The sequence below is a fragment of the Tetrahymena thermophila genome, assembly GCF_000189635.1.
Source record: "Tetrahymena thermophila SB210 genomic scaffold scf_8253811, whole genome shotgun sequence".
Classification (NCBI taxonomy): domain Eukaryota; phylum Ciliophora; class Oligohymenophorea; order Hymenostomatida; family Tetrahymenidae; genus Tetrahymena; species Tetrahymena thermophila.
The window spans coordinates 164,292-192,185 of record NW_002475923.1 but is presented as its reverse complement, the minus strand read 5'-3'; the positions used below and the strand labels follow the sequence as shown (position 1 = coordinate 192,185).

Sequence of the window (27,894 nt, the reverse complement as noted above, 5' to 3'; positions counted from 1 at the left end):
TTGGATGATATTCAAACAGAAAAATCCATGCTTTCATTACTCATTGTTTATTATAATTTATCTTGTTTTAGATAATCAACAAATCTTACCTTAAACGGCTGTTTTATCCGTACGTCAAAAAAGAGTGATGACGCAACTTTCGTTTTTAATTCAAGTTAAGCTAATGCATTATGAAATATTTACATTATGTAATGCTAACATTCTTGCTTTTTTCAAATAATAACTACGTTCTAATACTATAAGCAGGATAATAGAAAAAAGATAGAATTTGCCTTTACTTAATTCAAAAGTTATTACATAAATCCCTTCACAAAGGTGCACTCAAAGATAAGAGTGACTCGCTGCTATTAAATGGATATTTAGATATCAGTAAACTCAAATGACAAGTTAAGGAGATTCTATTATAAGGTTAGAATTAATTTAATGCTAAAGATATTTATTTGGAGATAGATAGTCAGATAAATAGTCTAGAACTTTTTAGAAAGTATAGTTTTGATGCATCATAAATTTTTAATTTAGATATATAGCGCAGATTTTAACAAAATGGAGATAAAGCTGACTGTAAAATAATTACAAATTCGTTATGAAGAGGGAGAAGAAGCAGGCAAGCTAATTAGTATCTATATTTATATTGCTTTTTAAAGTAATCTCAGAAATTAATATTTTTTTTATAGCTTTCTAATAAGGAGAAATCAAAATTTAGGCTTACGAGCTCTTGTGGTTGGGATGAGATAATTTTGAAGATAGTTAATTTATTATTTCGTCATTTTTTGTCACTTTTTTTGAATTTACCAGCTCATTTGAATTATTAATCTATTCTTCTGCTAAGTCGCTTAATGTTAAGAGATTGGCTTAAGGTATAAAGGTTATATTTAAATTTTTTAACTATCTAGCAATTTCTATTAAAAGTTAAATTCTAATCAAAATTATTCGAGTACAATTTTTTTTTTATTTGTATATCAAAGAAAGTCCTACCACCTCCTTTACTTATTAAATCTTCAATAAAGACGCATTATTCAACTACTCTATATTGCAAAAGTTTTGGCAGTGGTTATTTCTAGTATTTTGATCTTATTTTTCCTCTTCTTTTCACGATTTTTAAATTGGTTTTATAAATGCAAATTACTGCTTTATACATTTCATTTTTATCTCTAATACAAAATAATCCCTTGTAATGATTTAAAGCTTTAAATATAACTTTTTTATGGCTGATATAATTACATCGATTAATCATGAAAGAATCCAAATTTATTCATTTTCTTAATAAGATAAAGAATTAACTAACTAAATAAATATAATTATCATACAAAAACGCAATCATAATTCAAAGAATGTCTTATTAATCTCTTTATGTTTATTTTATAAAATAGTATTTAATATTACTTATTATTCTTATGGAGTTCGCTCATAAATAAAGATAACCTTTTAAAAAAGAAAATTAAAAAGTAATAGTTAAACATGTAATTGTTAAGGCAGTATATTTAATACTTAAAGTTATGAATAAATTTGTGATTGTAAATAAACATTTGTATAAAGAACTAATTAGAACTGCTTACCATAAGCAAACAAACAAAAAACAAGATAAAAAAACAAAACAAAAAAACTTTATTCTTTTATTAATAAATAAGAAATGAGCCAGTTTACCTCTTATTAATAATATTTGTTTGTTAATATCTAAGATTGTTTATCAAAACTATATTTTTTAGTTAGTTTGTTAGTCATTAATTAACCTTTTACTCTTATTTCTTCTATTCAAATTTAAAATAAATATATAATATTAGAATAAATCTACTCAAATTCTAGCAATAAGCGTTACAAAATATTATTCGCTAGCTCTTCCAAAATTTTTGAACTACCAAATTTAGTGTATCATTATCAATTTTAGCCTCTTAAAGATGGGGTGATGCGAGTGTAAATTTAATATAACATATATCGATTCACTTCTTAAATTAAGTAAGGGATGAAAAAGAAATTTATTGGTTCTTCCTAATTTTATGTAAAAATTATATTTTTTTATTGGCATAGTATGCAATTTGCTCTAATTAAGGCGTGAATAATTAAATTACGATTTCATTGAATTCTAAAGCATTTCGCATCTAAAAAGACTATGAAGAGGTGATTGTTGACGTATTTTACAAATATTCTCATCATAAACCTATGCATAAATAATTCATACATTTTTAAAAGAGAGTCAGTTTTCATTTTATTTATTTAGATTAATATGAGATTTTGTGGTGGACTCTATAATTTTGTACGCAAATATAGCTAAAGTGATGAAGATATTTTAGTAATAGTTATTTTTATAGGACATAATATATGCTTTGAAGCCATGACAAGATAATATAAAAAAAAAATCAAAGATTTTGACGCATGTACAGTAAAGGGTGTAAATTAATCAAATTTTAATTTCAAATTTAGCATATTATTAAGCTAATTACATTTAAGAATGGAAAATTTAAAAAGTATATGAATATCAGCGTCATACATATTTATTGCATCTTTAAAAAAATTATACTTATAAAAATACACAAGAATTGTTTCATTTTAAAATGGCTAATTTACATGAAAATCTGTAAAAAAACAATATTCTTACTCTAATATGTGCATAAAGTTAATCATGACGGCATATGCGGAATTAATAATTTAATTGCATGTTATCAATCTAATTCGTCAGTTAAATGCAAGTAAGATTAAAATTTTACGAACGAACTTCTTTCTATTAGTAAATAAATTGCCTTCTTATCAGTAATTCATATATCGTATTCTGCATAACAAAAGCAACAGATAGTGCAAGCTCATATGACTCTTTCTAATAATGAATCAATTAAAGTATAAATATAGGTCTTATTTTATTAATTCAAGTGCATAATGAAACTCATTCTTTATCATCTTCAGTTCTTTTGATATAAATAAATATCTAATATTATCATCTTGTCTTTTTTTTGATTATGTCATTTACTTATATTACGTAATAAACCAGCTGCCTTTAAAATATAAAAGCTTTAATATAATTTTCAATAATTAGACTTGATATAGGTAATCACCTTTTGTATCTATTTAAAGGATTTTGATTTAAAATTCTATTTTCTTTCTTACTTTCAACCTGCTTATCTTGCAATATAATATTTTTCTATAAGCATTTAAATATGGATGAAGTCTTTTCAAACGTTCAAATGGATCCTTTATTTTTTCAACAATTCTCAATTTTGTTACAAAAAAAAGTCTAATTTTGTCCCTCTAATTAATTATGAAAAAAATATATTTTGTTTATTCCCCACTTAATAAAATACATTAAAATGTATTAGTCGCTCTCTTTTATTTTGAATTGATGCAGTTTAAAATATTTTAGACTAGAATGATAAATTTTTAATATCAAATATATAATGAATACAAAAAGCTTGTACTGTTCATTCATTTATTTGGTTTTCTTTATATTAACTAAAAAATTAATTTTTTTGTGTTGATTAGGAGAGATGTTGAAAGTCTAGCTATTTAAGAAATAAGTAAAAGATATAAAAGCAAAGATGCTTAAAGCCAATATATTTTTTTAAATTTTAAAGGTATCCTAACGAGTAAGTTTAAATATTTTAAAAACAATTTATTTAATACTTGCATTATAAAAACTAAAAATGAAACAATAAATGTAATTTTATTAGATTTAATCAATAAAAAAATTTGATATAGATATAATGAATGAAATTTGCATTGCAAAATCTACTTGTAATATTGTTAAGATTTATGAGTAAAAAATCTAGCAAAATTCAAATATGATATTCTTATTGAGAAAGTAATTTGGAACAAAATAAATGAGGAAATATGATGGAAAGATAAAAACTTAAATTAATATTATGACGACTACTATTAAAAATAAAATACTATTTTTAATACGCCATCAATGTATCATTAAATTATTTAACACTCACTTAAAATCTGTAAAGTCCAAAAATAAATCAAATAACAAAGTTAATCTTTGGACCTAAATTTTAAGTCTTACAGATAGATTTAAGTTAAGCTATAATCTCTAAATTCATTAAATTTTACATTATATATTCTATTCTATTTATTTAAAAAATAATTCTGTCCGTCCTTAAACAGTATTAATAAATATTTAAAAGTTTTATTTAATATTGGAATTTTATATTTCAAAATATAATTTTACAAAAAATAAAATGTTTAATTAATTAACAATTTAAAATTATTATTGAGAAAATTTACACTAATTAATTTTAAAATAATTTTATTTAAAAAAAAAATACAAATAAATTTATACAAAATATTTATTTGATTCTAAATTATTTTTATCTTCTTGAAAAATTTAAGAAATGCTAAAGACAGATAATTTGCATGAAATTAGTTCAATTTAATTATCTAAAAAGTTGGTTTGTGTTGATTAAATTACACACATAAAAAATAAGATTTCTACAATTAGTAAGTATTTAATTAGAAAAAAATTTGATTGGTGGATAATACTTACTTAGCTAGCTAGCTATCTATCTATCTAACTAACTAGCAAGAAGTAAAGAGATGGATTTAATTAGGAAATATTTTTAAAATAATTTATACTATTTCTAATATAATTAATTATTAAGTTTTAAAATGTATTACAATTAATATAAATCATTATGGTATCAACTATCTACAAAATTTATAATTAGTAAAATTTTAATATAAAAGATGGAGATGTAATTAATAATATAGCGAGTTAAAAATTACAGAAATCAAAAAGATGATTGATCTATTGATTGATTGATTTTTGATAAATAATTGATTATTATTGCTTTGTTAATGTATATTATTTATATATAGTTGAATCAGTTTAGTTAATTTAATTATTATATTAAGCAGTATGCTTGGCGTTTATAAAAAGGAATTAATATGAACTATGAACATATTTCGTCACTAATTCGCATTATCATTACGTACTTCAAACTCGTTAAGCAATTTTTCATAGATATTCTTTATTTTATTGAATGTAATTTTTGGAAAACTTTTATAATTGGCTGCACACCTGTTTGGAGTGTTCTAATTCACTCGAATCCTGTCATTGAGCTGCTGGTTAAATCTTTATGAAGATGCCACTGCCCTGTTAATGCGGTGCCAAACCTGATTTAAATCAAAATTTTAACTCTTCAGTATTTCTATTTTTTTTTCAAGAGGAAATTTGTAAAGTGTTATATCATCAAATTTTCTTTAGCTTTGGCTGTTGCTGATAACTCCAAAGCTCTTAAAATCATAATTAACCTTGTTCAAGTTGCTATTCTCGTACTTTTCTCGGTGAATACGGAATTTGCTATTTTCTTATTATTATGAGTTTTCTAATTTTGCAGAGTGCTTCGGAGTAGACATTTAGAATATGAAGTCATTTTCTTTCAGGAGGTTTTCTATGATGCTATCAACAGTAGCTTTATCGTAGAGTTGTTTTTTCATTCTAGCAGTTCCTTCGTGTTGAAGCCAATCCTCCTCCTCGTCTTTTTATCTAGGCGTATCGTATTGGTATTCTTCCTCATCAAGAAAAGATTGCCTTTATAATAAATAAATATATATAAAGCTTTAAAAAACCAAAATCAATATTTAGTCAATTTATGTTGATCATAATTAAGCTAAATTACTCAAATTCACTAATTCATAGTATGCAATTAAATATATTATTTAATAATCGAAAAAAAGTCAATAAATTTATTAGCTATGGGGCTTGATTATTTATAATTGATCTACGACCCCTCACTAAATAAACAAAAACACTGTTCATATCTTTTTAAATTGCACATTTTACAATCAATCAATAAATTCTTTATTTTATTTTAACTAACTTTTATTTCAAAGTTATAGTTGATAAAGTATTGAAGGAGTATGTGATTTTTTATTTGAATGGTATCCACTTGAAAGTTAAAATTATTTCGAAAGAAATATGTCATCATTATAACTGTATTTTATATACAAAGGTGTCGTAATGATTCTCTCTCTCTTTTTTAAAAATTGTGTGAAGGGGTATTAAAGTACACAAAATTTAATAAATTTAGAATTTTGATGGAGAGGTAAACTAATCAAATATTTTCTGTTTAAATTTAATGAATTATTTTTGGATGTTTACAGTTAAATTTATAATTACTGCTGTAAATAAAATTGAATTATTCTTTAAAAGGGCAAACATTTTAAAAAATTAATATTTTATCATATCAGTATGCATTCTTCTTTTTAATATAGAAATATTATAGTTTAAGAAGTAACTGAAAAATTTATAAAATTAAAAAAAATGAATAATTTACTTCTGTTAATAATGAGGCGTTTGCTTTGTTTGCTTAATTGAAGTAGAAGGGCGACGAGATGAATGAGAATGATGTTGCGACTTGTAATTGACGGAATCTATAATCATTGATGTATTAGAAATGAGTGTGACGTCATTGTTGACTAATCCAACATTTGTATTATTTGCTGAAGATTTTTTATTCAGTGATGTGAACAGCAGTTTCTATTCTTTTTTATAGCCTAAATCACTTCTATACTACTCATTTTACAATTGATAATTGTTTGAACTTATTAAGCCATTATTAGCATGTTTCGGTGACTGATAAAAGTCCATTTGTGCTAAATTTAATGGCAAAGAAAGGTGAGCAAAAATAACATAGTTAATTTGCTGTTGATCTTCCTTTTGATTTTTACGTATCTCGTGTGTAACTTCATATGATATTCTTCTTAAATGAGAATCAATGTCTTCATAATCAGCAACCATAGATCTTTGATGAAAAACTGAACTTTTTTTTAGTTCTTGCAGGTAATAGTAAGCAATGCCTAGCTTATCATAGAGATCTATTTCTTGATCTCTTGCATTACAATACCATGCATATTATAGAGATTTTTTATAAAAAAGGAGGGATTCACTGTATTTCGTTTAATAGATACAAATATCTCCAATTAGTTAATATGCTTATGATTTTAAGTAATCTGAACCTTTGTTCATCTCGCAACAAATTCTTGCTTAATTTAAGAAATATGCAGCCTTGTCTAAATTTCCTACTGCTATTTCAATCTCTCCCACAAAAATGAGTATTTTAGCTAGAATCTTTAGTTAGGTTGTTTCTACCGCCTTCGTAATAATTTCCCACACAGCATCTTCTAATTACACGGAATATTCAGCAAAATTATAAATCATATTCAATATTTCATTCTTATTTAAATATAAGTACATATGTAAATATTTAAGACTTTAATCACCTTTGTAGTCTAAAAATGGTAAAATATCTGACTGTTTCTTCCTCTTTAGCTTATACTATTCTTGCTTTTCCTCTAGTGTCAGCTTACTATTAAGAGATATGCTTTTTACATTCAACTGCTAATTAGGTTTTTGCTATGTATTATTAATATCCTTTTTATCTTATTCTAGATTTAGAGTAGTAAATGACTAAGAATTGTTATTCCTCAAGTTATTTTAACTTCTCCTACTTAAATTAGCTGACTTTAGGTTATTCCTAGAGTGCAACTATGTTTGTTTCTCTTCTTAATTTTATTGATTCCCACTTTAACTATTACTGTGCTCTTCTTCTTCTTTAACGTAATTGTTCTTTTTGTACATTTATTCGTTAAAAGTTTAAATTTAAGAGCTGTTGAAAATTAAGGATCTATTTTAAGAAAAAGAAGACTGTGGTCTCGTTTCCTGCTAAGAAATTCTAGTTTTTTGAGAATGAGTTCTTATTTATTGCTCTCGGTTTAAATTATTTTATAAATTTATTGAATGAGCAGATGATGCTCTTGATAAAGGTTTTTCATTGAATATTCTTTCTTCAAGAAAAGGTGTAATCTTAATTTATTCCTGTTCTGAATTTTCTTTAAAAATATTTCCTTTTAATTTTGTTTGGCTCTAAGCAAGGAGAACTAATTAGCTTTATTTTTCCAAATCCTCTTGATGCATAATTAATGTTTATTCTTTTTTCTAAATATTCATAGCTGGTGTCGCCAAAGACCGAGCTGAAGATACAATGCTGTTATTTTCTTTTACAATCCTAGGAGAACAATAGCTAAAATTATTATTTGATTCTTAAATATTATTATTAATATTGTTATTAGCGGCTGCAAGAGACTAAGTCCTAGTATGTAAGTTTGTTCTTGCAGAGCATGGCTTAGTTGAAAAAAAACTTTATCCTGTTTATGTGCTATTACAATTCTAATTTCTATTTGTTTTCTATTTTAATTATCTGTCATACTTGCTAAGCATTTATATGCTTTGCTACACAGTATAATTGTATTAATCTAATATCTATTATTAATTATATTAACCACTTTGCTTTAGAATTTATGTACTCTAATTCCCTATTGAATTTGCATTTTTTAATATTGAATTTGTTTATGTTTGCTGTTATTGTTAAGGCATCCCTTAATAATATTCATTTTAATGAATAAGATTTGATTTTTTACACGAAACTGAATTTTGTTAAAGCTATTTTTGTTAATGTAGCTGCTGCTGCTACTGCCTTGAATTAATATTAGTATAATTACTTAAATAAACTATATTGTTCTGCTTTATCTTATTTTGAAGTCTATCATATATTTTTTTTGTGATAAGCTGCTAGTGTTATGCTTCTTTGCCTTTATCTTAATACTCCCTTCCTGTGTAAGTACTTTAACCAAACTATTTCTATATTATTTGCTAGATATTAGACATATTTACTTCGAAACAAATTATTTTGATTGCTTATTTATAAAAATTAAGCTTAAATATATAATTAAATATTAACCAGATATTTTTTCTTATCTTTAATAAAAAGTATAAATTTTTCCTTTTACTCTATATCTCATCTATTTATCTATTTGTCAATTTATCTATCTTTAAATAATAAGATGTGAATTTTTTTTATAGTTTTCTAAAAATATAACTTAGTAAAATAAAATAGAATAAATAAATAAAAATATATTTTTAGGTGTTTAAATTCTTTCAAATGAAAATCAAAAAATAAAAAACAATTTTAATGTTTCCTCATTTAATTTAAGGTATCAATAAAGCTATAAACAAATATTTTTTTTAATTTAATCTTTTAATAGAAGCAATTTTATTTTTTTAAAACAATTTTAGCTTTTATAATTATGTTAAATTTATGAATTTAATTTATTAGAATTATTACAATTAAATTTTAAAGAATATTTTTAAAAATAAATTTAAATCGTATTAATAAAATTATAATTTAAAAATTTTTTAAATGAGAAAATAAATTAAATAATTTTTTTTTGCTCAATATCAACTAAATAAAATAAACATTACTACTAGCTTATAATTTTAATTTTATGTTTTTTCACTGATAAAATTCGTAGAAATTTGAGCATTTTAAAGAATATTAAATTTTGAAAGATGCATAAAAATTATTTTGAATTTTTCTTTATTATTTAAAACTTAATTCAAGAAAAATAGAATTAAGATTTATTTATTAAATACAAGAAAAATAACTATAGCATAATTTAGAAACTTGATAAAAAAGAGTGATAAAATGATATTTTCCTACATTATTCATAAATAAAATATTAACATTAGAAAATTTTGAATTAAAAAATATTTTGAAAAATATGAATTATATTTAAGTTTCAAACTTTAATTAATAAGAAATGTAAAATATTTAAATAATATTTAAGAAATAAAAACACATCAATTTTTAATGTAAATTTAAATTATAAATTTAATTTATGGTTGAATTTATAAGTTTTGTATATAATAAAATGACCTTAATAAATATTATTATATAATTTATTTAAGTTAAATCAGTGAGTAATGCTATTATTTTTTCATGTGATCAGCTTTTCCTTTTGCAAATATTAAAGGTTTAACATCTTTAATTTATAAAAAATTCATTTTTAAATTCTTTAGACAAATAAAAAATTAAAGAATAATTAAAATTTTTTAAATTGCTTTTTAATTCTACAATTTTTTAAAAATAAGAGTGATTAGTTTAATTTAAAGCTTGTTTTAATTAAATTTTAGTTCTAAATATTATTTTTTTATCCATCAATAATGTTTATGATTTACATTTTTAAAATATAGTTGTATATTAGATTTTAAAAATATTAAAGATCTAATTTATAAAATTTAGATGTAATTAAATATCTTTCTTTTAGGTGAGAAAGAAATTAATTAAATATAAAAAACTAAATAAACTATAAAAAATTTTAAAATAAAATTATTAAATAAAATCTATATAATCTAAATATATCACCAAGTAAGTTTAAATTATAAATTAATTTATAATTTGCATAAATTACTTACTAAATCCTTATTAAACTAAATCTTAGCTAGATGAACTGAAATGAATTAAAATAAAAATTAATGTAATTAGTAATTATTCATAGTCAAGCTACTAATACCAATATCTTCTGTCCCTGGTTATCCTAATTAAAGCTTTATTGTTATAAGGATTAAAAATCCTATAAAATAATTGATGTAATTTTGTATTTTAAATTTCCTTGATTAGATTTTATAGTAATCTAATTTTTAATTTCAATTGATAGTATTTTGTTAAGAAAAAATAATTGCACCATTAAAATAGTTTGATCAAATTCAATTATCATGTAAGAATTAAAAAATAACAAATTGAAATAAATAATATATTATGAGTAAGTAAGGTAAGATTTCACAATTTAAAAGTAAACTAATATAAAAATAAAATATTTAAATAAATCATATTTATGATAAATATTTAATTAAAATAAATGATAAAAATATTAAATTTTTTGCTCTATTATTTAATAATTTATATTAGCTATTCGATAGTATTTGCATAAATAATTAAAATAATTGTAAAATATAAGCATCATAAAATATAAATAGCATAAAAATTTTATTTTCATTTTCTAATTTAAATATTAAAACAATTATTTTTACAACAAATTTGATTAGTTTGTTCAATATTTTTTATTTTTTATAAAATATCATATTTATATAATAAAAAACATGAAAATTAAAGCACACTAAACTTTATAATTTTAGATTAAGGCAAAAATTTTTTTCATTAACGAAAGATATTTGTTTATCTTTTTAATTTAACACAAATTGAGCTTTTACTATTTACATTATTTTTTTCATTTAATTATTTGTGAAATACTAAAATGAAATTTTGTAATTTTTTCGTTTGAGTAATAAAGACAAAAACTTATTGAATGCAATTTCAAGTTATTACTCTAGGATAATATATTATTTAACAATTAATTATTTACTGTCTAAAAAGAAAATTTTTATAGTATAAAAGTAATCTAAACATTGACTTACTAAAATAAATGTAAGTTAAAGTTTCAAAAAATTTAACAAAAATAGAGTATTAAAAAAAATTAACACACAGGAAGAGAGTTTAATGTAAACAAAATAGTTTCAGAAGTAAATTAAGATAAGAATTTTGTAGGTGATATTATTTATAAAAATAAGTCAAATTAATACTTAAAAATAATATTTTTTTCATGAGAATTATTAATGCTTTTTTAAATTAAATTTTTTCTGTCAATCTAAATTAATAATTAATGAAATTATTATCATTTTTTATTGGTAAGCATGGCTTTTTGCAAAATTTTAATTTGTTTTAAATAAATACTTTGCATAAAAAATTGTTTTGTAATTAAAACCTTAGTAATATTCTTGCCAATTACTTAATTTGAAGGGAAAATAGTATTTGAATTGACTTAATATTCATAAAGTTATACTTTTTAATTTTTAATTAATTAATAATGATTGATATTTATCTTAATTTACTCACTGAATTAAAATCTATTTAAATATTAATACCACTAGCCGCTAATTTATCAACAGTAATAAAATCATAAAGGAAAGCTAAGTTATTAAATAGTTTTTATGCAGGATATGAGCTACAGCTAGTACTAGAAGTATTCCATTTTAACATAGTTTTTAGTTAACTTTGATGGTAAATGATCATTTTAAATATTTACTGGTTAGTTTATTAATTATAGTTTTTATTACATATATATATTTAGTAAAGATAAATTATTAATGTACATTTCAATTTTCTTATTTCATATTAAAAATGATATAAATTAGATTTTTGAGCAAATTAATTTTTTTCTTCACAGTCTTTATTATCTTGCAGTAAATCACAGTTCTTGCTATGTTTAAACATGTATGAGTGCTATTTTATTTAGATTTTTTGCCTAATAAACTTTGGGAAAACGAATTCATACAAGATAAGCTGTGATTATGAATAACTTTTTTTTGATAGGCTTAAAAAGTAAATTAAAAATAAATTTAGTAAATTAAATTTATTCATAAATTCATGTTATGAAAAATTTAGGTATTTTATTAATTATATATGATTGAATATTCTGATAGATAAATATAAGAATACAAATTTTATATTTTTACTTGCTAGTTTTTTTAGCAAAATAGATAAATTGCTTGATTAATAAAAATTCAAAATACTTGAAAAGTGCATTGTTTGCTTGATTTATTCATTGATTAATTTATTGATCGCTTTTTTTCATGTAAATTGAATTTGGTATTTTATAGTTTAGGATAGATAAATTAAATATAAAATCAGAAAGAAAGAAATAAATCAATCTTTTTTTTTAAAAAAAGAATCATTAAGCAGCAATATTTAACAAATCAGTAGCAAAAAATTAATTTATTTAGTAATTCTTATAATTTAAGAAGATATTATTAAGCATAGCAAATAGAAGTAATAAATCTAATTTTATTAATTTGGTTGATAGAAAAAGGGAAAATAATATTAATAACTATCATATTCTCTACAAAGCCTGTGATAGTTAGTCAATAAAAATAGATAATTCAACTCAATAGCATTCGAATTAGAGAAAAAATAGCAACTTAAAGAATCGTTTTGCAAGAGTTTAATATTTTTTGAAGGTCTTTTAATTATGCAAGAGGCATAATAAAGCATAGTACATAATGAAAACGATTAACAATCATTATCTTGGCTACTAAGCAGCAGCAATTATTTGAAGTTATTCAAATTGGAGTTTAAAAAAGAAAAGGTAGAAAAGTCTTATTAAGTTAACTCAATTGATCAAAATAAGAAGTTTTCTATTTTAGTAAGCTTTGCTGTCATTTTGTACTAAATTGTAATTGGCTTGATATAATACTTTTTTTTCAAAGATCTTAGTGGCGCTATAATCGAATTCGTTTACTCGTTTGTCAATTGTTTGTTATTAATAAAGCTAAGAAAGCATTTTTACATTGTGTAAATATTATAGTGCATATGCTTTCTCTCCTTCGAAGTAATTTTTATGGAAACATTTGTAATGACCCGTATATATTAAAATGATAGATCCGATGACCTTCAAGGTTACTTTTTTACCTTAGGATTACTATCAATGTGTTTAATTTATATTTTAGCCTGCGCTTTGCACAAATGGTATTACAAAGCACTCCTTGTAGAAACAGCCATTATTCATTATACTTTAAGAGCAAATTCTTCCATAGTTAAAGCATTTACATATTATCCTATATTCTATGTGAGTATAGTACTATTTTTTATATTGTTCTACATGAAAGAAAAATTCGAAAGAGACCTTTTTTACAAGCTATATCTAAAGAGGGAAGAAAACAAAGCCTTTAAAGATTTACTAGAAAATACAGTTCCTTCTTCAATTTTCGTGGCAAAACTCAGAGAAAATAATTTCTCACAACCACACCAAGGATCTTCCATCAAAAAAAGTGTTAAATAAAAAATAAACTCATTGTTTTCTTTCTTTAAAAGAAATTCTTAGAAAAAGTAGACTAAATTAAATGAAGAATAGAATAATAACACTCCAAATTAATACGATAATGCTACTTTTCCTTATCCAAACAACTCAAAAATGAAAATAGTTTTTGCTAATTCCCATTGCAAGCGCAAGTTTGCTACAGAAAATCTTGAATTTTTATAAAAAAACATGAATTATCTCTTCTCCTAAGGCTCTCTAGCTGCTGTTAGAGATAACTCATAAGGGAGGTAATTGATTTATTAATTAATTAATCAAATCATCAATTGATTTGAAAGACTATGTGCTAGCCATAGAATTAAATGTTATTAAAATAACAATTTTTTCATTAATTTTCAACCAAGTTTTCCCACTTTGTCAGTTTTTAACAGAGGAAAGTTAAATTAATTTTTTTTTTTTTTGAATTACAGTAGTGAAGAATTTAGAAGTAAAAGGAAACTTTCTAGTTAAACAAAAAGATAAACAAGCATAAATTAAGAGTTTTAAACATGCATTCTTTAGTTTATTTGGGACTAATTTTAAAAAATAAAAGTGTGTAAATAAGACTAACCTAAGAGACACAACGACGAATACTTTAACCAAAATGAAGAAGTTCATTTAAACTGCATATACAAGAAAAATAAAGTTCTCATACAGGAGTACGAAAATCTATAAAAGCAAAATATCTTGGAAGCTGACAAAGCTATCAAAAAGGATAGCTCATATAAAAGTAATCTCTGCTAAAATTACATAAATATTAATGATGAAAAAAAGGAAACTAAAGTACAAGATATTAGAAGTAAAGCGGGAAGTATAATGCAATTTCACAATTTAGTAATTAATTGTCTTAAAATATATTTAATTCTTATAAATTAGCTTTCAAAAACAAACTCCTTATTATTAAAGCATTAAATGTAAAAAGATTCAAAAATCTTTATTAATTTTTTAGAAATAGATAAAAAATATAATTTATAATAGTTATCTATAAAATACTAAGCATAGCATGATTTAAAAATATTTATAAACAAATTTTAAGATAAAAAAATTGATGAAACAAAACAAACAAACAAACAAACAAACAAACAAACAAACAAAAAAGCATTTGATAAATTAGAAAATTATAAATTTGCATACCCCATATTATAATAAAATTAAAAAAGTATATTTTCAAAAAAATTTTTTGAAAATTTAATTAATACCTAAATTTTTTGGAAAAGTTTTAAAACCCTGGGTCTTAATTAAGGAGAATGTACAATATATACATACATAAAAATGATCAATAAATCATTTTTTAGAGATCTAAATTTAATAATCATTCATTCTTATATTTAATTTTAATTGGTTTCAATTAAATTTTACTTTTAATTCTATTTTATCTTATTTTTAATGAGAATTACTAGCTTATAAAAACTAATTTAATTATTTTATATTTAAAGAAAGTTGCTTAGAGACTTGGTAAAGATGTCAATCATTCTTAGAATACTGTAAATGCTAATTCAGATCCGAATATGCAATTCGAATCTATCACAAAAGTAAGGAGAGATTTTGACAAAAAAAATTTTCTTTTTATTCCTGATGAAATGCACTTCGACATCAAGATTGTTAAGTGCAAGTGGGAAGATGAAGTAGCCGTTATGGTTTTATTGAGTGATATTAGCTAAAAGGTTGTTAATGAAAGAATGAGGCAAGTTAATAATTATAAAAATGAAATGCTTTCTTCTATTACACACAATTTAAAAACTCCTTTAAATGCTGTAATGATTATGATTGAATCAGCTATATTGTCCAATTCTCTTTAGTAGGCATAAAAGTAGCTTCAACTTGCTCAAAATAGTGGCAGACTTTTACTATATATGATAAATGATTTGCTAGATTACTCAAGACTTAGCAGTAGCAGACCTTTTCATCTTTCATTTTAATCTTTTTATTTATAAGATTTATTATTAAACATTAAATCTCTCTTGTATTAGCAGTTTTAATCTAAAAACATCGATCTTCAATTCCACATTTTTATCAAGGATGTAAACTAAATTCTCATTAATGATAAGCAAAGAATTGAATAAGTTTTACTAAACTTGTGTTAGAATGCCTTGAAATTTACTTTTTAAGGGTTTGTAAAGATTAATGTATTTGAAGATGAAACAAGGCCAAACGATCTATTTTTTTAGGTCCAAGATTCTGGTCTTGGAATATCAGATGAGGCAAAAAAAAATCTTTTCAAAATATACGGTAACATGATTATAAACAGCTAAAACAAAAGACATGGTAATAAATATTTATTTATTTATATTTATTTTTTTTTTCGGAAAAATAATAATTAAACTTATTAAATATAAATAAAGGTGTTGGACTCGGTCTTGCTGTTTGTAGAAAATTAGTCAGCTAGCTAGGGAGTGAAAAGGTTATTCAAATTGAAAGTTTTAAAGGTAAAGGAAGTAGCTTCACTTTTAGCATTTACAAGAAGCACCCTTTTAATTAAGAGGATGATATTTTACTCCCAAAGTTCAGGTCTTTAAAATACATTCAAATGAAAAAGAATGTTTCAGAAAAAGAGTTGGTTATGAATTCTAATTAAAATGTCCAATTAATTGAGAATTAGAGACTAAGAAGAAACTCATTGACTAATATGAAAAAATCAATTCATTTTGAAGAAAATAATCCTCTCACTAAAATATCTAGTCAGAATATGGAAGAAACGTTAAACGGTAAATCTCAGTTCAACTTATAAAACTAGGTCAAAAATAAAGAAAAAAATAGCAGCTAATCAAGTAGCAGCATGGAAACATCAAAAAAGGATATTTTCAATGAGAAATAAAATAATCAAAGTATTAATTTTTTGAATTTAAGCAAATAGAAAATACTTTTAAACAATGAAATACCACAAAATAATAAATTCAAATTGAATGCTAAAGATCAAAAGCCAAAGAGCATTTATAACAGATAATGTTCTTTAGAGTTTCAGTAGCTATGCAATAATTTGACTAGTACTGAAGAAGACTGCTCTGAGAAGAAATAAGCAATTTCTATTCCTTTGATGTCTACAAAAATCCTAGAGGAAAAAAACTTGTCAGCCAATAATTGTGGGTCAAACTAACAATTTATACATCATACATAAAGCGATACACATCTAAATTTAAAAGAAGATAATGCCAACGAGTTAAAAAAGAAGAGCAAAACCCTTGTTTAGCATTAAAAAATTTTATATTAAAATAACCAATTCAATTTCAATCATAACTTTAATTTAATGTAGACAAGTGAGTAATCTTCAACTCCTATAAGCAGTAATAAAACAATCGTTCAAGCTTAAATTTTCCAAGAATATTAACTAAGAGATTAGTTTATTAAATAAAGCTAAGCTTCGACGTCATAAAATTTAAATTTTAACACCTTATAAAACTAGAGAGAAGATTCATAATAATATAATAGGATATGCAAGAATAGCATAAGTCAGCCAAGGCTATCTATTTTGTAAGAGTTAGATGCATCAACTTAGAATGAGTCTAGTGTGTTGAAAAATGCAATTTTTAGAGCTGCTCATTTAAAAGCAGAAAATTAATTTGATAGTATCTAACCTTATTCTTGCTTAAAATATAATGAAATGGCTGATTTTGGCAACACCAGCACTCCTAAATCTAGTCCAACAACTAATTACTAATTAGATATGCTAAACTAGCTAATCTGGAAGAAAACCAACTTGCTGATCGTTGACGATACAATATTTAACATAATGGCTTTAAAAACTATTCTTAAAAATGTGAACAATTTGGTATTTGATGAGGCTTACAATGGGCAACAAGCTATCGAAAAAGTGCTTTAAAAAAAAAATTATGATCTCATTTTTATGGATATAAACATGCCTGTACTGGATGGTTTTGAGGCAACACAATCAATAACAAGGTTAATTGAACAAAAAAAAATACCATATACAACAATTATCATAGTATCCGCTTTTAATGATGAATCAGATAGGCAAAGAAGCTTTTAGTCAGGAGCTAAAGCCCACATAGATAAACCTGTCACTTTGGATAACATTTATAAAGCCATTAAGACTGTTAAGCTTCCTCACTTATAAGTATCCTGAAAAAAATTGTGTTGTAGTAGTCCAATTTTCCAACCTAATTATAAAAAAAGTCATTAAAAAATAATAAAAAGTTTTTAAAATCAGTCACAATAAAACATCAATAAAAAACATCTAAATTTCTTATTCTTTTAATTCTAATTGTACATTATTATTATAATTATTGTTATTGCATGTAAATAAATAAATAAATTAATTAATAAATCAATGAGGAAACATTAACTAAATTTTAATTAAATTTCTTAAAAATCACAATAATTGTTTTTAATTTTCACTTTTACTATTTTATATCATAAGATTTTCCAATAATTAGTTGGAGTCATAAAAAAATTAAATAATTTTTAGGAAAATAGAAGAGGTAAATAAGCAAATAAAACCAAGAAAATTTAAATATCATGAATAAACTGTTCAAAAAAATTTCAAAATAATTGACTAAAATTCTATTTAATTTCTTAAAATTATATTTTTTACTGCCATTTGCTTTTTTCTTTTTTACTAATAATAGATAGATTTTCCAGCTTTCTTTGTGAAGTGTTTTATGTTGGAAATCAAAGATAAATATAATTTGTCTTGAAAGATAATGTAAATTCAATAAAAAATATTTCAAATATTAAAGATATTTTAAAATCATAATATGCTTTAATACATTTGCCATTTGCTTGTTATTAAAAAATATAAATTATTTAAATTTGCTTTTCATAAATTGATATCTATCTATATAGGCAGGTAGGTTAAAGAAAACTCAATTTAAATTTAAATATTGGAATCTAAAATAATAAAAAATGTAATAGACATTTTTAATTTTACTTGCTAGATTTTCGATTATAAATAGTTTTTAGATTTATTTAATTAATTCACGTTGTAAATTGCATTTTACTTTCTTTAGTTTTGTGAAATTATAATACCAACACTTTAAAGACTTCTTTTTCAAATAATTTATTAAAAATTATACATGAAATCGCTTTTTATCAGCCTTTTTTTATTTGCGTTTGTTTTCAGCGATGTTAATAAAGAATAGCAATAAAAATAGCCAGCAGCAGAAAATGATGAAAAAGAGCTAGTTGAAAAGCTCAAAAATAATGAAATACTCTATATTCAATAGGTTTGCATGACTTTCTCAGAATCATAGTGCAAATAATTTAATTATGATTAATATCTATCTCGCGGCAATCTAACTCAAAGAGCGGAATAATTGAATGAAATGGCTTAAAGGCTTAAGCATATAAACCCCGCTTTTGAATTTAGAGTATTTGACAATTAGACTATCTCTTTGGTGCCAAAAAAGAATCTAACTGATGACAATTTTATATTTAGAAGCAATAAACAAAATAGTTTGACTAACGAATTAAACCCAAAGACATTCTACAATTATAAAGATATGAAGAATAATTTCGAAGAGTTTAAAAATATTTTAAAGAAATTTGAGCATGTAATTATATTAAAATAATGTTTAATTTTTATAAATGTATTAAATTTTTTAGCATTTCATTTTGGATTTGTGCTTTGACATATTTTAAATTTAAAAGGAAAGGGAAATATAGCTAGTTCTTAATCTTCTGTTACATATAGAGAATATTAATCATTCAATGTAATACTAATTATATAATTAAGTTTACTTTATATTTAATTTAATTTATGCAGATTCTCACTTTATTTGCCACATATTCCAAGCACCATGAACGTACCTATTTTAACGTTTGGTCTAACAGAAATGTAAGTGCTGGCTTCAATAGATAAAAACATGCTCCATAAATTCATGGAAAAGAAAATGGAAATACAACAATATTGGTACAAATTTAAAAATTTAACTAGTAATTACACAGAAAAACAAATGAAATAAATATTTGGATTTAAAGAAGAGAGACTGGTTGATTTTGCAGATTTTTCTTGGGCATTGTATGAATTTTTTTCATTTTTTTAAAAATTTTTATTATTTAAAAACTCATTTTTTTAAAATCGTAGATTACACGTTTACAAATATTCAATAGATTATGAGGGAGTTTATTATATTATACCCGGTTTTGAGTTTGTTCGTTAAACAAACAATTATTTGAAGAAGATATACTTCTAAACGGAAGAAAATTCTGATTTGACTGTCTTTATCCCTGGTTATCAGAAAGGCAGACCTCTTGTCTATCATTATAGTATTAACTATTACTTTTTAAGCTAATATTAATTGTCTTTAAAAATTAGATAAAGACCCTGAACACTATTTCATTTTCAACAGAGAAATCAACCATAATCATCCAAAAGATTGTGTTTAACTTAAGATCATTAACGAAAAAGAAATAAGCTAGTGCATGGAAGATATTCTTTTTTATGCAAACATTAATAAAGGGAATTTATGTGTAAGAAAAGACAAAGAATTTCTACACTAAATAGATGTATTTATATAGGTGATAAATCTTAAAAGAAGTTTTTCATGCAAGTGCAGAGACGACATAAGTACATAATTTTTTAAATATCATAGTAACATTAATGCAAATTTTCCTTTAATATTTAAAATTAATTAGGAGAAGTTATATACAAAAACCCCGATATTAATTTGATTGATTCTATCAATATAATCAAAGAAAAATGCTTGTAAGGAAAATATAACGATCCAAAGTATTATTAGAAAGATATTAGACCGTAATTCCAACCCGTTTTAGAAGCCTAAAAATAAGAATATGATAGTTTTTTAAAAGTAGTTTTTTATATGCAAACAATATATTTACATCCATGTTTTTTATATTTATTTTTAGAAACTATCTAACGAGGAGTTTGTTCTGAAAAATTTATAAGGTATCTATGTTGAAAATCTTGAGTTGTTGTACAATCTAGCTAATTACAAAAAAAAAGCATTACAAATCTTGGAGAGAGCCATAAAGAGAGCTTATGCAGCAGTCGATTAGCATAAACTTAGTGAAAATAGCTTTAAGAGAGAATAAAAAAATTCAAAAGAAGAAGAAAATATTGTCATTGACTTAGAAAAAGAGGATCTTTGAATAAATATAAAGAAAGCCATAATATATTAAAGCTATTATTTTTATTACTATGATTAAAAATATGTTGCAAGTAAAATATGAAAATATATAGAATTACTTACTTATTTATAAAGATCAAATTTATTTTAAATACTTTATCTGTTATTTATATGTCCGCAAAATTACTTTATTAAGATTTATTGTTAATCAAAGGATTTTTTATATTAATTATTCATTTTTTTTTTTCGGTAAATTTTACTATTGTAAAATCAGTAAAATAAAATGACTATTTTTGCCTGAATTTTGAATTTCAACAAACCAGAAACAAATAGAAAGGATAAGAGAATAGATTAAATACATAAATATTATTCTAAATAATTAAAATTCCTAGGATCCTTATTAATTTTAAATAATATACTAAATAATAGTAATTGATAAAGTTTTCATTTACTAAGCGTAAAATCAAAGTATAAAAATATTTAAATAATATGTATTTGATATTGATTATCAAATATTACAAAAAATAGATAAATGGATTGGAATGTTCATCAAAAATATAATTTAAAATAAAATTGAGGATTGAAATAAATTTTGTAAATTTATTAACTGTACAGGAATAATAATGATCCAGTATTTTTAAATAGCATATTATAAAACCTTTCAACTTAGAAAATCAAGGAAAACTAAAATTGTGTTTTTATTTATTTCAATTTTAATTTTAAGCTGGATAAATTTAATTTTAAAACAAATAAAATTTAAATCACCAATAATTACTATTTTTTTAAAAATGATTTTTATTCCATATAAAAAATAAAAATTATTTATCTTACTTAAACAATCAAAATATTTTTTATAGCTTCTGATTGATTTAAAAATTTCTTTGTGCAAATTTAAATGCTTTCTAAATTTAAAAGTATAACTTTTATTAAGTGACAGAACTAATGATTTATTTGAATTTTTTGGCTTTTTCCTCAAGAAACTTGACACTAGTTTGTATTCTATTTAAATCTTGATATATAAGGGATTATTATATTAAGTTTGATTTTTGTAAGCTAAAAAAAAGTATTTAGTGAATAATATTCTGTCTTACTAAGCAGTTTATAAATTCAGGCTATTTTTAAAAACTGCGTTATTAAAAATTAACAGTTAAATACAGAACAAAATTATTAAATTGCAATAGTTTTCAAGTATAATGTTATCAATAGCAGACATTTAAAAACCCATCTTTAGTTATTTCACAGTAAACTCGAAAAAAAAATTTAATGCAAGAAAATTATTGCTAAATTCTTTCTTGAAATATTAAAACTCAGCTTGGAATTACAACAATTTAAATGATATTATTGAAGTGAGTACAACTTTTCTATTTAAATAAGGAGATCAATTAAATAGGTGCAAGGATTATTTAAAGAGTTGGAAAAAAAAAATTTAATTAAAACTAAGTTTAATAAATTGCAAAAACTGGTAAAACATAATTGTTTTCTCAAAAACTTAGTGAATTTCCTGATTTAAATATTTTCATGAATTATTATTAAACTGACTTATATAATGCTGAATGCAGGGAGAGTGAATCCAGTAAGCAATACTTTGACTAGACAACCGAATAGTATCAGTACGGCTTATAATTCTGTGAATAGTTTCCTTCTTAATAATCTCTATATCATATCTAAGAAGATATAATCTATAATCCTTAGACAACTGCTCAATTACATGACACACGCTGTGAATAATATATGAAAGATGACAATTGTGAGTCACTTGTTGAGGAGAATCTGTTCAACTTAAATTATAATATGAATAACGACAACCAAAGTACTGTTTTTTCACATTTTTATTGAATTATAATTGATAATTATTAAATTAATTATATTATTTATTTATTATAGATTTGATGTTTTAGCCTAATATATAAGATTTCTAAGCTACATACATTTCATAACTATGCTAGCAGCAGAACTGAATATTTGAATAAGAACATACAGAAATTGAAAACCAAAACATTAATCAATAAAACTAATCATCTAATATTTTCTCTGAACCCTAAGACTGTGCAGAGTAAAATAATATTTAGTCATTTGATGTAAAATCTAAACTAGTAAATACCTAATCTCCGCCGCTGGCCATATTAATTGACAGAGAAATGAAGGTAGAATAGCATTCTGATTGCTATATATCCCCAAACTCCTCATCTTCATAAGAAAGAGCTCCAAAGAAAAAGAAGGAAGTTCCTTTGTAGGAAAGAATTATGCACATGAAAAAGCTTAATGTATTTCCTCTTGTCAAAGTATCTCATCTTTACTATCACTAATTGCTAAAACTAGCAAGGTTATAAAGGCTATCATCTCAGCAGTTGTAGGACATTAATTAGTCTATTCAAAATTTATTTGAAAATAACTAATAGCCTAAGAATACTGCTACAAAGACTTAGCTCTAGCTATGTATTATGAGCATTTTGAATCCTCAAACAATCTTAGACAAATTTAATGATTATAGTGATCCCAAAAGAAAAAAAGACGATAATTGGTAAGAAATTTGTCAAACAATAGGCTTATTATTCAAAAAAGTGAATTCGCAAGAAGTGAAAACATGCGTGTAATTAAAGTTGCTTCTCTCACTTTAAATCATGGGACTGTACATCTTGGGTGTAGAAGATGCTATTTCGTTTAAATTAAATGCCAATATTTCATAAAAGTCTTACAAAAATGATATATTCCTTGATAATATACTAAATGATTAAGAAAAATATACTCATCTCAATTAAAAAATATATGCAATACAATAAGAATTTTAAAATAGCAAATAACAACTTTTAGAAAAAATGCGCTAAAATATCAAACAACTAACTAATGAAGAAAATAAGTAAATCAATGACTTTATGGAATCTATTTTCTTTTAAATTTGAGTAAGTCACTCTAAAAAAGGAATGCTAAATTATAAATTTGCCTACAAATATTACTTTTTCTTGATAGATCGATAAATGTTTCTTATAAAAAAAACTATATTGAATGAATATGCAAGAAATATCAAATTTTTTTAATACAATTTAATGGGTCCTACCTACTAATTAATAACTGATTTAACCACTTTTTCTTTAATTTGCTAAAGAATAAAAATGAAATAAAAATAATCAATATAATTTTAAAAATTTAATTTAGCTAAAATTAGTAAGCAGTAAACTATTATAAAACTTCTCGTTCGCCAAATCACTTTACAACAGCACTTGTAAGAACAAATATTGACTCTTTCTAGCAAAACCTCATTTACTTTTCAAACAAAAATTATTAACCAATCAAAAAGTCTAAATTCTTAAAATATTTCAATCGATAATTTGACTTTAATAACATAAGTTAAAGTTTATGAATAAATAACAAACAAAACCATAAATAAATTTATCATAACTTCTTAAAAATATTGATAAATAATAAATCTGTAGATGTAAATTAATTAACAAATAATGATTTTGTCTATAAGCTGGAATTACTTTACTTTCCCTTATTTTCTTATTCCATTAATATATAAAATTATGTCTTTTTTAATCAAGAAAGAGAGGGGAGAAAAAATTAAGGTTATAAAAAAAAGTTAAATTAATAATAAACCTCATTTTTAAATCAGAGAATAACAGAATTTAAAAGACTTTATTCTCACTTTAGAATGAGGTTAATTTTGCTACTTCCAATCTCGCAAATCATCCCCAGCTTTAACTGATCACTGTTATTACCTGAAATCTAAATAAATCAAGTAAAAAATAAAAATTATATAAAAACAAAGGATCTAAGCTTTAAGTAATCTTTATCAAATTGATTTTAAATCAAAATACAAATCAAAAACAATCTTTTATTTCTTCTTAAATTAGTAATAATAATATTTCCTTTATGTTATCTTATTTCTTATAAAATTTTAGTTCAAAAAATTAAAGTTAGCTCTTTCTTCAAAATTCTTACTTTCTGCTTTATTATATTGTCAAAAATTCTTTAAAAAGATTTAGTATGACTGACATAAAACTACATTTAAATTAACTTAAATGTCTATATAATAATAAAAATAATTTATATCAAAAATTTATTAACCAAATTAAGAAATTATTTTATTTAAAATTAATATTAAACTTAACAAACAATGTTTAATAAATAAATAAACAAAGCAATTTTTATTTCAAATTTAAAAAAAAAATTTTATTTGATAATAGTTTGCTTTTACTGTTATGAATATAAGCAAAGACTAAAATTAGAATGACAGATAATTTTTTTATTTTATTTACTTATTTATTTGTAAATGCAGAAAACTATTTATGTATGTATGTACTGGCTATGATTTTTAAAAATAAAAACGTTGATTAATAGTAGTTAAAAAATAAATTTTACCAAAATAATGAATATAAAGTTTATTTATATCTCAGTTAGGTTTTTAATTAACAAATTTTAAAATAAACACATACAAACTAGTTAAATTTTTAGTATAAAAATAAATGTTTATTTATAATGAAAAAAACTATTTTTCACACTTGTTAATTGATTGGTATATTGGTATTTAGAATAATGTGATAGCTTTCTTTTATTAAAATAATTTTTGAAACCATAGCATATCAATATAATTTTTTAGTAAAAATTGCTGCTTAAAATCAAAAGGATAAGATACAAAATTTATTTGGCGTGTTTTTAAGACATTTTTTAATAAAAAGTTTTCTTCGCTTCGAAATGATTTAGTTTAAATAAAGCAGAGAATAAATATTAATATTTTAAAGTATTTAACTATTTTTAATTAGTCTCTATAAATTTTAATACTCTTCTACAAAATTATTTTTTTGTTAATAGTAATCCATAACAATCTAAAATAGTTTCTTCTATAAAAATATATAAAGATCGATTGAGGGTGCAGCGAGCTTCAAATTTTAAACTTTTTTATGCTTAAAATACTATCTTTATACCATTAAAACTATTTAATCATAAAATTTCTTTTAAATTTTTATTTTATAACATTTTAAGTATTTTTCGTATTTAATTTTGAGATGAGAAATATTATTTATTACTATACTTTTAGTATAAATATTAACATAGAAAAATATCACACCTTTTTATTTATTTTTAAAGGATAAATATTTATAAATATTAAATGGTATTTTAAAAGGCCATTAATTTTCATTAATTAGAAAGAATTAATCATTAAATAAATTATTTATTAATATTTTAGCTTTTAAATATTATCATAATTTTTGATAGAATTAAGTAAAAAAAATATTTGTTTTTGAAGTTAACTGTGTAGTTGATTAAAAAATTTCTAAAAATAATAAATATACAGACCAGAGCATCTATAATTTTCCCTCTATTTTTATCAAAAATATTTATTTTCATAGAATTAAATCAAAGTAATTTTCATACTTTTAAATATTTTATTTCAATTTACAATAGCAATATCTAAGTTCAATCTATTTTCTATCAATTTTTTATTATAAAAAAAAGTTTATCATTTTTTTATTGGATATAAATGATTTCAGATTATAAAGAAAGAAAGAAAGAAAGAAAGAAAGAAAGAAAGAAAGAAAGAAAGAAAGAAAGAAAGAAAGAATGAATCATCCTTTTTTAAAAAAATTAAATTGCTATTTAATCTGAATCAATATTACTTAAAAAGTAAAATGGCTTCTCTCTGATAATAGTTTATTAATAAAACGTAAATAGAGAATATTTAACAAAAATTATATTAAATAAAAAAAGCTTTAATAAACCTGAGATAATTTTGAATAATTCACAAATATTTTAACTTAAAAAATTATAGAATTGAATAACTAAATTTATAGTATTTCTTATTTAAGTTTAATATGGTTAATCATTTTTGATTTAAATAATTACACTAATTTTTTTTAATGAAAAAAAAAGTTGTAGAATTACAGTTAAATTCATAAATATCTCCAAATTTATTCAAAAGAGAAATTTAATTAATTAAATGAAATATCATAAATATTAATTTGATTAACTTTGATCAATATTAAGTATAATTACTCTGTTCTCTTGAATAATACCCTCCCTTTGGGCTTTATTTGTGAATAAATTTTAAATTTAAATAATCGCCCCATGAAAATAAAATCGTTTGAAAATATTTAATATAAAAATATTTTTGAATAAAAAGTTATTATTTTGAATAAAAATTATAAATTTAATTTAATTTCTAAAAAATTAAAAATTTTAAAATAGTACTTACCCTACACAGTACAGATTAGATAATGAATGAGCAATTAAATCAATTTTCAATATCTATTACTAATTTTTCTTTTGTGGTTGATTTATTTCTTAAATTGGTTTAAATCCATTTATTATCGTTTCCTTTGATATTGATAATCATGCTTCATTAACAATATCAATAAATGATTATCTATCCATTTTTATGTGATATCCTTAATTTGTTTAATTTTAAATTTAAGTTACCAACCTTCTTTTAGCTTTTTTACTATAGATTTAAATGCTTTATTAACTGAAATACCAACAGGTTAGAAAAACGGTGTGGTGTGGTGTTGTATTTGATTTAAAACTATGTAATCCACTACATCCTTTTTATTTATTTATACTATGAGCACTATGAAGGTGTAAAGAAATAGAATATGATTTTTCTCAACTTATGGTTATTCATTTTTTAAGAAAACATTATCTATGCAATATTGATGACCTAATTTATGATTATATGCAGAAGTTTAATTTTAATTAAACTGTATTATACTATCCTTCTTATCAAGCTATTTAATCATTCGATTACTTTTTCCATTATTAATAATCACAGGTGTTAGTTTTCTACCATCATTGAAACTTAATATGATAACTTTTCTCCATCCGAGCTTTTGTTTATGGTTACTGATTTTGATCCAAATTTTAGAAATAGTTTACATTCCTCTAAGATCTAACTCAACACCAGTTTCATCAAAATTGATCCATTTTTTCACTTTGATTTTAAAGTAAAATTAAATTTCATTTTTGAATTGATTGAAATTTTCTTATATTACTTTTTTAGAAACATAAAATATCTTATTTCCTTATCTTAAAGACAAATTGAATCTCCTTAAGAAATTATTAAAAAAACCATCTAAGAATTAGCTTATCGTATTTGGAAATATAATTTTGGCTTTTAAATTGAGAATTGAGAATGATATTATTCTTTTTATTTTTAAATCGTACAAATATCTCTCAATATCCT

At 22.4% G+C, this 27,894-nt stretch overlaps 6 protein-coding genes across 6 annotated transcripts; 5 read left to right on the top strand and 1 right to left on the bottom strand. All coding sequences in view use genetic code 6, as the record gives it.

Moving 5' to 3' along the window:
• Nucleotides 1–583: 583 nt before the first annotated feature.
• TTHERM_000526548 (transmembrane protein, putative) lies at nt 584–1,178 on the top strand (the record flags this gene model as incomplete). The annotated part of the gene is made up of 3 exons (XM_012801081.1): nt 584–616; nt 675–857; nt 966–1,178. The coding sequence occupies 3 exons, from the start codon at nt 584–586 to the stop codon at nt 1,176–1,178; spliced, it is 429 nt and encodes a 142-aa protein (XP_012656535.1).
• A 3,718-nt stretch (nt 1,179–4,896) lies between these two features.
• TTHERM_00526530 (hypothetical protein) lies at nt 4,897–8,704 on the bottom strand (the record flags this gene model as incomplete). The annotated part of the gene is made up of 2 exons (XM_001028064.2): nt 6,267–8,704; nt 4,897–5,521 (listed from the first exon to the last, which is right to left on the bottom strand). Exons 1-2 carry the CDS (start codon nt 8,654–8,656, stop codon nt 4,897–4,899), a joined length of 3,015 nt encoding a protein of 1,004 aa, XP_001028064.2. The 5' UTR covers nt 8,657–8,704.
• A 4,148-nt stretch (nt 8,705–12,852) lies between these two features.
• Nucleotides 12,853–17,758, top strand: TTHERM_00526520 (response regulator receiver domain protein; the record flags this gene model as incomplete). The annotated part of the gene is made up of 4 exons (XM_001028063.2): nt 12,853–13,928; nt 14,109–14,511; nt 15,114–15,942; nt 16,020–17,758. The coding sequence occupies 4 exons, from the start codon at nt 12,853–12,855 to the stop codon at nt 17,756–17,758; spliced, it is 4,047 nt and encodes a 1,348-aa protein (XP_001028063.2).
• Nucleotides 17,759–18,707: 949 nt separating this feature from the next.
• TTHERM_00526510 (hypothetical protein) lies at nt 18,708–20,742 on the top strand (the record flags this gene model as incomplete). Its single annotated transcript, XM_001028062.2, has 7 exons — nt 18,708–19,184; nt 19,282–19,343; nt 19,397–19,651; nt 19,718–19,899; nt 19,949–20,200; nt 20,269–20,441; nt 20,500–20,742. 7 exons carry the CDS (start codon nt 18,708–18,710, stop codon nt 20,740–20,742), a joined length of 1,644 nt encoding a protein of 547 aa, XP_001028062.2.
• Nucleotides 20,743–22,238: 1,496 nt separating this feature from the next.
• Nucleotides 22,239–22,678, top strand: TTHERM_000526509 (hypothetical protein; the record flags this gene model as incomplete). Its single annotated transcript, XM_012801080.1, has 2 exons — nt 22,239–22,530; nt 22,605–22,678. 2 exons carry the CDS (start codon nt 22,239–22,241, stop codon nt 22,676–22,678), a joined length of 366 nt encoding a protein of 121 aa, XP_012656534.1.
• A 180-nt stretch (nt 22,679–22,858) lies between these two features.
• Nucleotides 22,859–23,620, top strand: TTHERM_00526500 (hypothetical protein; the record flags this gene model as incomplete). Its single annotated transcript, XM_001028061.2, has 1 exon — nt 22,859–23,620. The coding sequence occupies one exon, from the start codon at nt 22,859–22,861 to the stop codon at nt 23,618–23,620; it is 762 nt and encodes a 253-aa protein (XP_001028061.2).
• Between the last annotated feature and the right edge of the window lie 4,274 nt (nt 23,621–27,894).